Source organism: Ichthyophthirius multifiliis, assembly GCF_000220395.1.
Source record: "Ichthyophthirius multifiliis unplaced genomic scaffold scaff_1120509251088, whole genome shotgun sequence".
Classification (NCBI taxonomy): domain Eukaryota; phylum Ciliophora; class Oligohymenophorea; order Hymenostomatida; genus Ichthyophthirius; species Ichthyophthirius multifiliis.
The window spans coordinates 5,649-19,906 of record NW_004086214.1 but is presented as its reverse complement, the minus strand read 5'-3'; the positions used below and the strand labels follow the sequence as shown (position 1 = coordinate 19,906).

The following is a 14,258-nucleotide window of genomic DNA, read 5'->3' as shown; positions in this document are numbered from 1 at the left end:
TATTAAAATAAGATAATAACAAAAAATAATAAGAAATTATTATATATAATAAATTTGATTTTATTTATTCAATAATAAAATAATACCTAATAATTATATATAAATTTCAATTAAAAATCTTATATAAAACTATTTTTGTTTAAAAAATAATATTGTATTGATTTAATTTATGTTTTATTTAAGGATAATTTTTAAATACTTCATTATTATTGTCCTAATTTTGCCAATCCATTATCAAGTAATTTTTTTAATTCTTAATAGTCACCATTAAATTCATCAAATCCTCTAAAATAATCTTTAAAGATATTACTAGTAAAAAATAAATAAAACATTATTATAAAATATAATAAAAAAATACTTAGTAAATTTAAAGAGTTTAATTTCTTTGCTTTTATCGAAGTTAGGTCCTTTAGCTAATGAATCTCCAACAACTTTTACCTTTTATATTTATTATATAACAATATATATCTTAATATAAAAGAAAAAATAGTACTTATTAACCTATAACAGCTTATTATAAAGAATCAGCTTATCTTTAATATTAATTAAGATATGCTTCTCTTTATGCAACTTATCTAATAATCATTATAATTAATAAAAAAATCAGGATTTTTTTTATATTTATATATGTAAATTAAATGAATAAATAGATAATTAATTTATAATATACATATATATTTTTTTAAAAAAACCTTAAGTTAGAATGAGCATCATTTAATGCTCTAAGAAAAACTTTAGCTTCATACATATTTTTTTCGTTAAACATTTTTAGTTCTTTATTTTTTTAATTGTATTTTATAATAATTATATAAATAATTATTTTGAAAATGTGAATCTTTTAAATGTTTATTAAAATAAATAAATATATATGAAATAAATTATATTTATTAAAAAATAAAATAAAAAAAACAGAATATATATTTCAAAAGAAATATTGTTTATATTATTATTATATATTTATATATTTATAAAAAATAAAATAATTTAAAATTTATTTATTAAAAAATAAATATATATATATATATATAAATATATATATATATATATTATTAATTTATAAAATATATAAATATTTTTTTTTTTTAATTAATTAAAATTAAAAATAAAACCATTAATAATAATATAAAAAAATTCATGAAATAATTAAAATATATCAACTCTATTAAAAACAAGAAAAAGGTAATTTTTTAGGTTTTATATATAATTTATTTTTTGAAAGTCTAAGCGAAGTATGTGTTTATTAAAAATATATTTATTATTTTTTAACCTATTATTAAGGATTTAAATAGTTATTTAATGAAACACCAGTTTAATAAAAATTCGACTAAGTAGGCATTTTTCTATAATTTCTTAATGTTTTCTAAAACATGTTTTTTACATTGTTCTCATTCTTAAATACATTAACTCTCCCACCTTCATTACAAGATATATAAAGATCCCTTCCACTTCCGTCTGATCTATAATGAGTAACCTAATTTTCTACTGTAGGGAGTGTACTTTTGAATCTTCTTTTGCTTCCAAATTACATTTGAATATAATCAGGTTTTTTTTCACCTTTTTTTTCCAATTATCCTAATAACTATTGACATAATAATCCTCCATTATTTTAAAGTATATATGTGTCTCTACCGGTTCCATCTGACCAATAATAGAAAGGCTTTCCTTCATATTTAACTTTCGCTTATTTTATACTTAAACTCATGTTATTTTTTATTTTTATTTTTATTAATTAATTTTTTATTTTTTTTATAGTATAAAAATAAATATTTCAAAAATAAAATTTTAATGCGATTTTTTATTTTATTTATTAATATATATAAATTTTAAAGTAAAAACATTTAATTTAATTAAAAGATTATCTAAAAAATTAGTTATTATTATTTAAATAAAATATTTATTAAATGATTTATTAATAAAAAAAGTTCATGGTTATTTTTATTATTTTAAGATTATTACATAAAAAAAAAAAATTAAAAAAACAATTAAAATAAAGACACTTTAATTAGTTTTATATAAATTAATTATTTTTAAAAAATATATAAAAATTAATAAAAAAAAAAAATTAAATTAAAATAAAATAATAGTAAAAAAAAAAAAAATGCAGAAAGTAAAGAAAAATATAAAATAAAAAAGTAAATGTATATTAAATATATATTTATAAAAAAAAAATGTAAATATATATAAATATATATATATATATATATATATATATATATTATAAATATATATATTTTTATAATATTCAAATATAATTATCAGAAACAATTTATTCTTTATCTTCTAATAATTAATTATTTTTATTTTATTATTCATATTCTATATTTTTTATTTTCTTAATCCTGTAAAGAAGTATTAAGCTTAAAACTATAAAAACTCCACCTATTATATATCCACTTATTTCTATAGATCTTTTCGCTACTAATGCCATTTTTAGCTCTCCTAATTAATTATCAATTGCTGAATCAGACCAATTTCCTGTTCTAAAAGTATTATAAATAGGAATCAAAACAGGTTATTTGATATCAAATAATTCATCAGGTTCTATTAGCATATTAACTTAAACATTAATAGCTGCAGCTAGCGTAATACCGCTATAAGGCTCAATATCCATAAAGAGACCATCTTTTTCTTTATTAGAAACCACTTTATTACCTTAAATATCCAATATTTCTGTTGAATTACTAATTCTTGAATCTGCATTAAAAAAATGTTTATTAGAAATAAAAATAGGTGCTTATTTTAGTTTTGTTAAATTTTACAAACCATAATAATTATTTTAAAAATAAAGATCATTTAAAGGATTCTAACTCTTATTTTAATAAAATTTATCTTCATTTTAATATCTGTAACATTCTAATCCTCCATGTTTTTATTTTTAACCATTCCAGACCTAAAAATATAATAAAAAAAATATATAAATTATATATAATATATATATATATATATATATATATATATATATTTATTTATACAGCAGCTCCTCCTCTATCAAAACTGTCTATATATACATAAACCTTATCGCTATAATCTATATTAGGCGGATTTTATACACTATCAGAACCTTAAATATAGGCGTTTCCATTCCAAGGCGAAGTATATACACTTTGAACATTTTTTCCATCAAACCAATAAAACTAATATGTTGTATAATTAAAGCCATTTATTGAATAATATTATCTAGTTTTTGAAGAATCTGATTATCCAGTATACATTATTATTTTAGATGTATTTTCGTAGTAATTATTATTTGGGTCATTTAATATTATTGTTGAATTTAAAGAAGGGTCGCCTCCAGTTTAAGGATCTTTATTTTTTTGAGAATCCACAAAGTAGTCTACATATCCGAATAGTAGATCGGAGGCTTTTCGTGTTTATTTTAATGATTTAAAGACTAAGTTTACCATTAGATACCTATAATATTTACATAATTAATCTCCTCCATCTTAAAAATAAAACTTTTAATTAATTAATTATTTATTTTTTAGTTTTTATAATTGGAAAATTTAAGGTATCACTGAAGGGCTAAAAAGGACGTCATAAGTTAAAAGTTTATTTATTTATTCATTATTTAAATTCTATTTTTCCTCTTTTATTATATTATTTATAAAATATTAATACTCAAATGGTCCGTCTATATTTTCTTTATCCCAAAAGTAATAGCTTTCGCCTTTTGATAATATATCGCTTATTTATTCGGGTAAATTTAATGTTATAACACTCCCATACCATTATTATTAGGCTAATTCATTATCTGAACATATTTTTCCTTTTCCAGACAAAGGCGAGCAATTGTATTTATCAAATAGAATTTAATTAAAAATAATAATATTTTAACCTATATATTAATTTTCCTTACAAAAAATTACATATTACTAAAATTCAGACAAACTTTTTTAAATAAAAAATTCAGTATAAAAAGGATCTTATTTAATACATAAATAAGCTAGATTAAACATTGAATTAAAATCCCAATTTTTGAAATCTTCCATTTCTTAGCAAATTTTTTAAACTTACTCAATTGAAAAATTAAAAGAAAAAACATCATTACATTATGCTTTTTATTCCAATAATATCTTTTTAAAAAAATACCCAGCAAAAAGTTTTAATTATATATTATTTTTCATCTATTAATAATTTTTTTATAAAGAATCAGCAGTAAACTAACCTATAGAAGCCTAACCTGGAGTACCTCCTAAAGGAATATTTTAAGTAAAATTATATACAAAATATTTCATATAATTCCAAAATACGAAACTAGCTTTAGGGTTTGCTATATAAATAAATATATAAAAATAATAAATATATAAATATATAAATATATAAATAAATAAATAAAAATATATAAATATAATATTATATATATATAATATTTATATAAATATATTTATATATATTTATAATTTTTTTTTTTTTTAATTTATTTATTTATATTATTTTATATATCTATATATCTTTTTTAAATAAAATACTTTCTTCTATTTCTTCAATATCAAATTATTACCTTATATTTTATAAATATTTATTATCATTTGTTTAATCAAACAATTTTCCATTTTTCCATAAAAAATCTAAATTTCCTATATTTAAAAGACTATATTTATCTTATACAAATTCTTTTTTATTTTCATAATTTTTATAATACATTACTTTTCTAGCCCAATTTACTGAAAACTAGACATCTTTATATTCATTAAATACTTCTTTATATTACTAACTGAAAATATTTTTTAAATAATTGCATATCTCCGGCATATAATTCAAAGTAAAATTAATTTAAGTAATACTTTCAAAAGGCTTGATAGGATAAGGAGGATTTTTAGAAATTTATCCTATACTCCACTAAACAGCCGCTAAGCTAAATGGATCATTCCTACAAGTCACATTTTATGTCAAATTTTGAGGAATATATTAATTACAATATGAGTCTACTGCAAAACTCATCAAAGCATTAGTTGTTTCCGAAAAAGAGTTATAAAGCGAATTAAATTAATCATTACTTAATTTAAAATAATCTTTTAGATATAAACTTTCGCCTGAAAATGTTGAATTTGATAAAGTAGCCTATGACCAATGTATTAATGTTAAATTATCCTTCCATCCATATATAGAATCTGTTTTTAACCAATTACACATTTAGTCATTTAATTAAGCTATTTTGCAATAATAATTATATGTCTCATCCTTATTTAATCCTGTATATCCTAAAAATACAAAATATATAAATATATATCTAAAAAAAATAAAATAAAAAAAACCTATAGCTATTATAACTGGAACAGTTTATTAAACTAAAGATTTAAATAAAATAGAAAGCCCATTTAATGAAAGTAAAGTTTCATTTGCATTTTTCATCTTATGCCAAGCCCCAAAAGATCCTACATTTAAAACGTCATTAATTAAAATTGATGAGTCTGTTAAATTATTAAAATGTCTATGGAAATCATATTGTACTAATGCCTAGTTTTCTAAAAAATTAGCATTTCGGAATTCTTGAAATTCTTAATAAGAAATAACTTCTGTTTCTTAAACTTTAGGCTTTTGGTTGAAAAATAAAAATTCATCTTGATTTTTTAATTGATAAAATGTGAAATTTCTCACTACAAAAGTATTAGTTTCGCCAGGAATTTTGGCCCAGAGATTATAGTTAGAATTATGCATTATTATTTTATTGTCTATTTTAGATTTTATCATTTTAGATATTAATATAGGGAGTACTAGGGCTATTATTAGAAAAATAATACCGAATATTATTGAGATTATTATATAAACTTTTATTTAACGTTTATTTTGCCAAAATGTTGACTTTTTTTTTTATGGTATTATTTTGTTTACTTCCATTTTTATATTTATTTTTTAGATATTTTTATAATTTTATTTTGCCTTTAAATTTTATAATAATAATATGTTTTTTTTTATTTCATTCTTTTATTAAATTTACAATTAATTGTTTTTTAAATAATATAATATAATATAATAAAAAGATGAGAAAATATGAATATCTTTATATTATAAACAAAATAAATAAAATTAATATAAATATATATATATATAAATATATATATATATATATATATTATATACATACTAAATAAAATTAAAATAATTTTAAAAAAACATTAAAATTAAAAAGTTAAATTTATAAAATAAATAAATACAAAAAGTAGAGTCTAAAAATAATAAAAATTAAATAAAAAAATGTCGAACTTCAGGTAAAAAATCGAATAAACATTAGGAAATAAACGAAATTAATTCAAATCCAAAACAAATGAAGATTTCGACCATTTAGACACATTAAAATTCGGCAAAAAGCAATTAAAATCCGACACATAATACTAAACCTAACTCCAAGAATTAAATTCCACTAAAAAAGCTTAATAATAAAATCTCCTTCCCATTTACAAATCTAAAAAAGTAACTCGAAAACAACTTGAAGAATCAGAACAAAGTATAACCAGTAATGAGGAAAGTATAATATCCCAAAATGACGAAAAAGAAGAACAATAAGTAGAATCATAAGAAGAAGACGAATTCTAAAGACTTAAAAATTTCTCAAACGAAATATTAGATAAGAAAAAAAAAAAAAAATATGTACAAGATAAATTAAATGTAGATTAAATAATCGATAATCTCGAAGAGGAAGATAAATAGAAATTTTCCGAAAAAAAAATTGACCAAAATGACGATATAGAAAAAGCCAAAAGTGTTCGATAATAGACTCAAGTTTGGAAAGAGTTAGTTTTTACCCGTTTTTCCTTAAACAAGTCTCTAGAATTAATAAAAAAGCATCCTTTACCTCCGAAAATTATGTCTTTTTAAAAAGACTCTAAATCAAAATAAAAACTACTTGAAATTTCCCTTTTAAGAAATATAGATATACTTTCTTAAATTAAACTAAATTTGCTTAAAAACTCTAAAGGACCATTTTAGATAATTTCAGAAAAAAAAACTTATATAAAATAACTCCAAAAATATATCCATTAAGAAAGAATTTCCCAATAAGAATACGAAAATACTACTATTTTAGACGTAGAAAATTTATGGAAATAATCTGAAAATTAAATGGATTAATTAAACCCTTGGATGGAAGAAAATATACTAAAATGGAGTTAAAAAGCCTAACTTTTGAACACTATGTACTTAAAAAAAAGTGGCATGAAAGGTCTTTTATAAACTCCTATAGGCTAAGCTTAAAAAGCAATGGAATAATTCGATAAAATGTTATATAAGAGTTAATTAAAGAGAAATTCATTTAGAATTTTGGGCGAAAATGCATCTAATATCCAAAGAGATATAGACGAGGAAATATATGATGATAATGACTTTTATAATGAGCTTTTGAAAGAATATATGACCGAAATCGAAGAAAATAAAGAAGTAGGATAAGATGGACTCCTCTTTGATTCTACTAGACTTTATTTATTAGATAGAAAACTAAAATAATAGGAAAAGAAATTAAAAACTGTAGACAGAAAAACATCAAAAGCTAGAAAAATAAGATACGATGTTCACTAAAAACTAGTAAATTTTATGAATCCTGTTTAATAGGAAGACTATATTATAGACGGAAGAATTTAGATTGTTTAAAATATTTTCGGAGGAAATAAAAAAGATAATAATGATGATGATAAAAATATAAAAAAAAAGGATAATTAAGAAGGTTAGGCTATATATAAAGTTTAGAAAAAAATAAAGGTTAATAATAATAATAAATAAAATGGGATAAAATGTGTTAATAATAATAATAATAATATAGATATAGATGATATTGAAATTATTTGATAATATTGATTATATTTATATTTTATTATTTTATATTATATTAAACTTTTTATTTATATTTATAATTAAAATAGAAAATATATAATATATTTTATTTAATAAAAAATATTAATAATTACATATATATCCTAAGATTTTTTTTTATTATTACTTCATATTTTGAAAGGTATTTATATATTCCTTAGAGGTATTTTAACATTATGAAAATCGTATATATTTTTATTTTAAATATTATAATTATTAGTATTAATATTACTATTATAATAATAATAATTATGATTAATATTATTATGATTAATATTATTATTATTATTATTATTATTATTATTATTATTAATATTATTATTAATTTAATTAGGAAATGAAAATTACTATTAAAGTAACACATTTTACTTATTTGAGAAATCATATATATTATTATAAATTTTATATTAATTATTTCTTTCGCTATTTTATCCATTTTAAATTTATTATGCATATTAGTAGTTTTTATCTTATTTTTATTATTAAATTGGAAATAAAATTTCTTATAAATTCTAATTATCTTGAACTATATTCTTATTACCTGAATTATATAAACCTCCTCCTACCTATAAATAATTTTTAAGTATATCATCATCTTCTTATTACATATTTATTAGCATTCTTTTTTTTGATTAACTTGACTCTTAATTTCTTTATTATAAAGAATTTGCTCTATTTTTATACGATCTTTCCTATGAAATATTATTATTATTATTATTATTATTATTATTATTAGTATCTTCTAAAATAAGCTCTAATTTCTGATATTTTTTACCTGGATTTAAAGGTGGTTTTTACATATTGTCATTAATATTAATTAATTCTTATTACTACAATTTATTCTCTAATACATTTTAATTTCCTAAACCTATATTAGCATCCGAACTACTACTATATTAATAATTCGAAATTCTCTTCTAACTTAAAACATTATAATTTTAAGTATTTTTATTTTCATCATTTTCATTAAAATAATCTTCCGGGAGTATTTTCTCTATATCCCTAAAATATGGGTGTTGTAATATTTTAGCCGCAGTAGGTCTTTTTTAAGGATCCCATCTTAAACATTCATTTATCAACTACAATCCTTCACTAGAGCAATAATTTACTAAACTACTTAAAGGAATACTCTAATACTAAGGAAAATTTATTCCTTTAACTGACGCTAATTTATAACCTATTTTTTTTGTTATTTTTATTTTTTTAAATATTTTACCTTCTGTCCAATCTAATTTTGAAGGAGTACCTAAAACAGTACATATTTTTTGAATTTAATCAACTTCGGAAGCTCCATTAAAAAGTGGTTTTAACATAAATAACTCACATATAATACATCCTAATGCAAAAATATCAACTGGAGAATTATAATTAGTTGAATGTAAAAGCAATTCAGGTGCTCTATACCATCTGGTTGACACATAATCAGTATAAGGAGGTCTAGACCGTATTTCTCTTGCAAGTCCGAAATCAATAAGTTTAATAAACCCATCTTTTTTACTATAGAGTATATTTTCGGGTTTTAAATCTCTATGAAAAAACCCATGTTTATGCATATATTATAAAGAATTAGCGATTTAATAAAAAATAGATTTTATTTAATTTTCGGAAAGTCTTTTTCCTTATTTTTTTTAATCTTCATATAATTTAAATATATCTAAATCTATATGTTCAAAAACTAAAGAAAGTTAATTATTTATTCGTATAACTTCCTTTAATTTTATTATGTTTTTATTATTAACTAATTTCCTCAAAGATTTTAATTCTCGCAAGTTTATACATTCTTCCCATGTACTAAATTATTACTTCATTGTTTTTATGGCTACTATTTCGCCTGTTTCAATGTTTTATGCTTTTGTTACTTCACCAAAAGAACCTCTTCCAATTATTTCAATTGTTTTATATTTATCCATTTATTTTTTTATTATTTTATTTTTTAAATAAATTTTATTTTTTTTTAAGTTATTTTTCTTTTTTATTAAGTAAAAGTTATTATTACTATTTTTCTTTTATGTACAATTTTAAAAAATACATATATTTTTTTTAGTTTATTAAAAAAACTATCAAAATTTAATTTAAATTTTTTGTTTTGTTTTTTATATAAAAGATTAAAATTCAAAAAATATATTAAAATACAATAATTAAAAAGAAAAAGAAGAAGAAAATCATAGTTTTAAAAGTAAGTTAATCTCTTATTTTACATCTTCAAATAGATATTAAGATTCTTCCCACAATTTATTTTTTAATTTAAAAGAATTTAGAAGAAACATTAAATGAATCTTTGTTATTTTTTTTTTTTTTAGATAAATAAAAATATAAAATTAAGCATACAATATATTCATAAATAAATATACTTATTTTGATATTTTTAAAATATGCAAATCATTATTTTATCTACTATAAGCCATTTAGTTAATATTATTTCTTTTATAAGACCAAGGAGAAGCCTTATTAATTATTAATAATTAACTTATATAATTATATCCTTCTCTATAAGAAAAATATAAAGGAGTTTTTCCTGTCTTTAAAAAATTAAATATACTATTTAACAAAAAAAAAAAAAGAAGAAGTCTTTTTACATCATCTCTAGCATTAATATCAGCTTTATAATTAATTAAAATTTAAGCAATTAATAAATATCCTCTTTTAGCAGCCCAATGTAAAGGAGTTTAAAAAGTCTTTTTTTTTGTTTTAAATAAAAAATAGTTTTATATTTTTTTTTAAAAAAAATCTACACTATCATATTCATATACTAAATATTTGTTTTGTTTTAGCATTTATTATACTTTACAAACGTCATTTTGTTTAATATAATTAAAAAATATCTTTGAGTTTTGACGTAAATATGGTACTCTTGCAAATATTTTATTTATCATTCCCTAAAAAAAGAAAAATATAAATTATATGTTTTTTTGTTTTATTTTAATCTTATATATAAAATAAACTTCTTTAATTGTTATATTTAATTCAATGTATTTTTCTAAAAAATTAATAAGCTGTTTACGTATTCTTATATTTTTTTATTACTTCATATTATCATTTTTTATACTATTTTAAAGTTTTAAAATACTAAATATTGATTTTATTTCATATTTTTAATCATCTTATTAATGTATTAAACTATTTTTTTAATATTATTTAGTTTATTATTAATTCTTAAAATTGATTTAATTTTTTCCTTTTATATAAATGCTTTTAATCTATTTAAACTTCTCCTCCTTTTTACAATTCAAAGGCATATATCTGAAAATAAACTTAAAAATTGAAAAAATAGCTAAACTTATATAAAAATTACTTAATATCCTTTATATTATATGTATTTTATGTTTCATAAAATTTGCTATTTTTTTTATATTCTTAAACATCTTAAAATTAATTGAAAATTTTTTAACATTAAATTCCGAAAAAGCTATAATCTATATTATCATACTTTTTAGGACTAAAAAATTTTTTTTTTTTTTGAGTATTTCTTTCCGTAAAAGCATATTTTTTTTCATATTAATTCAAGTTTATTTATTCAACTCTATTTTTTAATTAAATATCTCTTCTTTTCTCTTTATTTAAATTACTATTATTTTATATTTTTAAGCATTTCTTTTTCTCATTAATTTCTAAGTCTAAGTTATTTTTTAGTTTAAGCCATTTTACACTACTTATTTTTTAAGAAGAAATTATATTCCTAACCTTTTCTAAACTATAAAATTTCTTACCATATTCGTTTTTTTAATTTAATAATATCATTTATTTTCTATAGTCAATATTAGGAGAATATTTCTTCTAAATAATATAGCCTTTCTTTGTTTTCTAGCCTGAATATTATCTATCTATAAAATCACTATATTAGTAAATACTATTGCCTGTATTTGAATTATGTTCAGATTTTAAATCTTAAATTGTTGTTTGGGTTAATATTTGTTTTAGTTTTGGCTACTAATTTTTTATTATCATTTTATTTTAAAAATAAAATAGTTTTTTTTTGCTATAACTATTATTATATAGCGTTTTGTATTATGACTAAGGTTCGAATTATAAATCTAAAAATTTTGGGAGCTTTTATTTAGTTTATAAATAATCACATAAGGAATAATTTATTTATGTATTTTTTTAAACATTGTACATTTTATTTATGTAATTATTATAATAATAGAATAAATATTTTTATGATATTTATTTTTATTTTATATATATATAAATTTAAAATACTATATTTGCTTAATTATTTTAAAACTTTTTAATCATAAAATTATATTTATTATTTTATATTTTTATTAAATTTTAAATATGTATTTTTTGTTCGTGTTTATTTTTTTCAAATAATAATGTTTATATTTTATTTATAAAATATAATTTATTTATTATATTATTATTTAAAAAATAATTTATATTTTTAATAATAAAATAGTATTTGTAAAAAAACTTCTTAAACATCAAAAAAAAAAAAAATAGTCATATAGATAAATAAAGAATAAGCAATAATTTTTATTTTATTTATAGTTTTTAAAATTTATAAATTTTATATAATAAATTCGATAATTTACTTTTTTAAAATTATTATCTATAAATAAAAGTATATATTTATAATATATAAAATATAAAATTATTTAAATAAAATTAATTTTTTCTGATAGTAATATACTATTAAAATAAAAATTTTGGTTTTTTTAAAAATTGAAAAAAAAATAATTAATAATTATAATTATTGAAATATTTATTTAACTTTAAATATTTATATAATTTTTATATATTTAGTCTTTATTACTAAATTTAAAATAATATTAAGGAAAAAAAAAAAATAATAATTTTATCTTTTAAAACACACGAATCTAAATAAAATCTATTTTAAATACAAACAAAAACTCAAAAATAATTATAAATAATTAATTTAAAAAAAAAAAACTAAAAAAAAAAAAAAAAAACCCAAAAACAACAAACCATATTGTATATAATAGATTATATAATATAATACAATATATTACAAGAATATAATAAATATAAGCTATAGAATAAAAACTCAATTATAATAACAAAATTATAAAAACACCATATATTAAAAATATAATAATATAATCCTCAACACACAAATAAAAAAAAAACAATCAAAAACATACCAAAAACCAAACCAAAGATATGTCCTAACAATAATAACCATATAATTATTACTAACAACAAATCCCTAACTAAAACCCCTAAGCATCTCCAAGCTAAAGATTTTAAGTGATATAAACCCCTGTTATCTCAACCGGAAAATACAAAACAAGTCTTTGCCGCCATTTCAAAAATGGAAATTGTCAACTTGGTTAAGCCTGTCATTTTGCCCATGGAATGGAAGAACTAAGAACAACTACTGATCCTATCCCTGTAAACATTCCAAATTCCCAACCTAAAGTTCTATGCAATAATTACAAGACAATCAAATGCTAATATTTCTAAAAGGGATATTGCAAAAATTAAAACGGATGTTCTTTTGCTCATGGAGATGTTGAAATGCTATCCTCAAATATGAACTAGGGTACTCCTTAATAATCTCTATTGTTAAATAACTAAGACTCACTTTTATTAATTTCAATTATTTCGAATCTCGAATAAGTCTTTAAAAATGATCTCAATACTTTAAAAAAATTATAATTTGCTTAATAATATGCAAGAGCAGGAGATTAAAATAGCGCATATTAAATAGTAAATGAAATTATGAAAGATCCGGCTAGAACAGAAGAAGAAAAATAATAATATCAAACTATCTATACTAATGCTTAGATTTATTATTAAACCATTTATAATTAATAATAATAAATGCTTTCTTAATACAACAATGCTATGAATTTACAATAACCTTATTATATGGGTATGTAATAGTAGTATGGAAAGATTTAGTATTGAGAATTAAAAAAAATCAATATTCAAAAAAAAAATAAAAAAAAAATATATATATATAATTATATATAAAAATGATTAAATATATAATTTTAAAATATATAAATATTATATATTTATTTATTAATATTTTTTAAAAAAAATAAAATTAATTTATATATATATATATATATATATATATATATATATATATATATTCTTTTTTAGTTCTTTTATTCTTTAATATTTTTTTTATTTATATAAATATTTTTTTTACAAATTTAAATATCCTTTTTATCATATTTTTAATATAATTATTTTATTTAACAAATTATATTTGTAATATTTTATGGAGTATCCTAATTTTTAACACTAATTTTAATATTAGGGAAATATAAAATATAAAAAAATATATTAACCTATTGGCTATTTTAAAAAATAATACTCTTTATTTTTATTTTTTGTAATATGCTCTTATGCTCCATTAATACTTTATGATTTTTACTCTGAAGTATATCCATTAGAAGAAAGAGTATTTTTTATTTTTATTACAGTAAATATATTTATGTGTATTTAATTAAGGTTGAGAAAAGAATAGCTAAATAAGA

The 14,258-nt window shown here is 18.2% G+C and overlaps 5 protein-coding genes across 5 annotated transcripts, besides 19 other annotated features; 2 read left to right on the top strand and 3 right to left on the bottom strand. All coding sequences in view use genetic code 6, as the record gives it.

Annotated features, from left to right (window-relative positions):
- Positions 1-200: 200 nt before the first annotated feature.
- IMG5_140290 (hypothetical protein) lies at positions 201-1,702 on the bottom strand (the record flags this gene model as incomplete). Its single annotated transcript, XM_004031338.1, has 3 exons — positions 201-285; positions 359-438; positions 1,379-1,702. The coding sequence occupies 3 exons, from the start codon at positions 1,700-1,702 to the stop codon at positions 201-203; spliced, it is 489 nt and encodes a 162-aa protein (XP_004031386.1).
- Positions 1,004-1,073: a microsatellite.
- Positions 1,010-1,047: a microsatellite.
- A 336-nt stretch (positions 1,703-2,038) lies between the features above and the next one.
- Positions 2,039-2,095: a microsatellite.
- Positions 2,096-2,174: 79 nt separating this feature from the next.
- Positions 2,175-2,231: a microsatellite.
- An 11-nt stretch (positions 2,232-2,242) lies between these two features.
- Positions 2,243-5,658, bottom strand: IMG5_140280 (hypothetical protein; the record flags this gene model as incomplete). The annotated part of the gene is made up of 5 exons (XM_004031337.1): positions 2,243-2,694; positions 2,809-2,890; positions 2,973-4,270; positions 4,785-5,201; positions 5,256-5,658. 5 exons carry the CDS (start codon positions 5,656-5,658, stop codon positions 2,243-2,245), a joined length of 2,652 nt encoding a protein of 883 aa, XP_004031385.1.
- Positions 2,293-2,330: a microsatellite.
- Positions 2,911-2,962: a microsatellite.
- Positions 4,272-4,391: a microsatellite.
- Positions 4,272-4,399: a microsatellite.
- Positions 4,279-4,384: a microsatellite.
- Positions 5,659-6,030: 372 nt separating the features above from the next.
- Positions 6,031-6,080: a microsatellite.
- Positions 6,081-7,059: 979 nt separating this feature from the next.
- Positions 7,060-7,779, top strand: IMG5_140270 (hypothetical protein; the record flags this gene model as incomplete). Its single annotated transcript, XM_004031336.1, has 2 exons — positions 7,060-7,657; positions 7,754-7,779. 2 exons carry the CDS (start codon positions 7,060-7,062, stop codon positions 7,777-7,779), a joined length of 624 nt encoding a protein of 207 aa, XP_004031384.1.
- An 8-nt stretch (positions 7,780-7,787) lies between these two features.
- Positions 7,788-7,822: a microsatellite.
- A 186-nt stretch (positions 7,823-8,008) lies between these two features.
- Positions 8,009-8,127: a microsatellite.
- Positions 8,128-8,394: 267 nt separating this feature from the next.
- On the bottom strand, positions 8,395-9,713 carry IMG5_140260 (protein kinase domain protein; the record flags this gene model as incomplete). Its single annotated transcript, XM_004031335.1, has 3 exons — positions 8,395-8,495; positions 8,579-8,980; positions 9,020-9,713. 3 exons carry the CDS (start codon positions 9,711-9,713, stop codon positions 8,395-8,397), a joined length of 1,197 nt encoding a protein of 398 aa, XP_004031383.1.
- Positions 8,504-8,538: a microsatellite.
- Positions 9,713-9,770: a microsatellite.
- Positions 9,771-12,123: 2,353 nt separating this feature from the next.
- Positions 12,124-12,183: a microsatellite.
- A 320-nt stretch (positions 12,184-12,503) lies between these two features.
- Positions 12,504-12,548: a microsatellite.
- A 135-nt stretch (positions 12,549-12,683) lies between these two features.
- Positions 12,684-12,710: a microsatellite.
- A 9-nt stretch (positions 12,711-12,719) lies between these two features.
- IMG5_140250 (zinc finger protein, putative) lies at positions 12,720-13,699 on the top strand (the record flags this gene model as incomplete). The annotated part of the gene is made up of 1 exon (XM_004031334.1): positions 12,720-13,699. A coding segment is annotated over one exon (957 nt), but the record flags the coding sequence as incomplete, so codon positions are not given.
- Positions 12,745-12,794: a microsatellite.
- Positions 13,700-13,825: 126 nt separating the features above from the next.
- Positions 13,826-13,868: a microsatellite.
- Between the last annotated feature and the right edge of the window lie 390 nt (positions 13,869-14,258).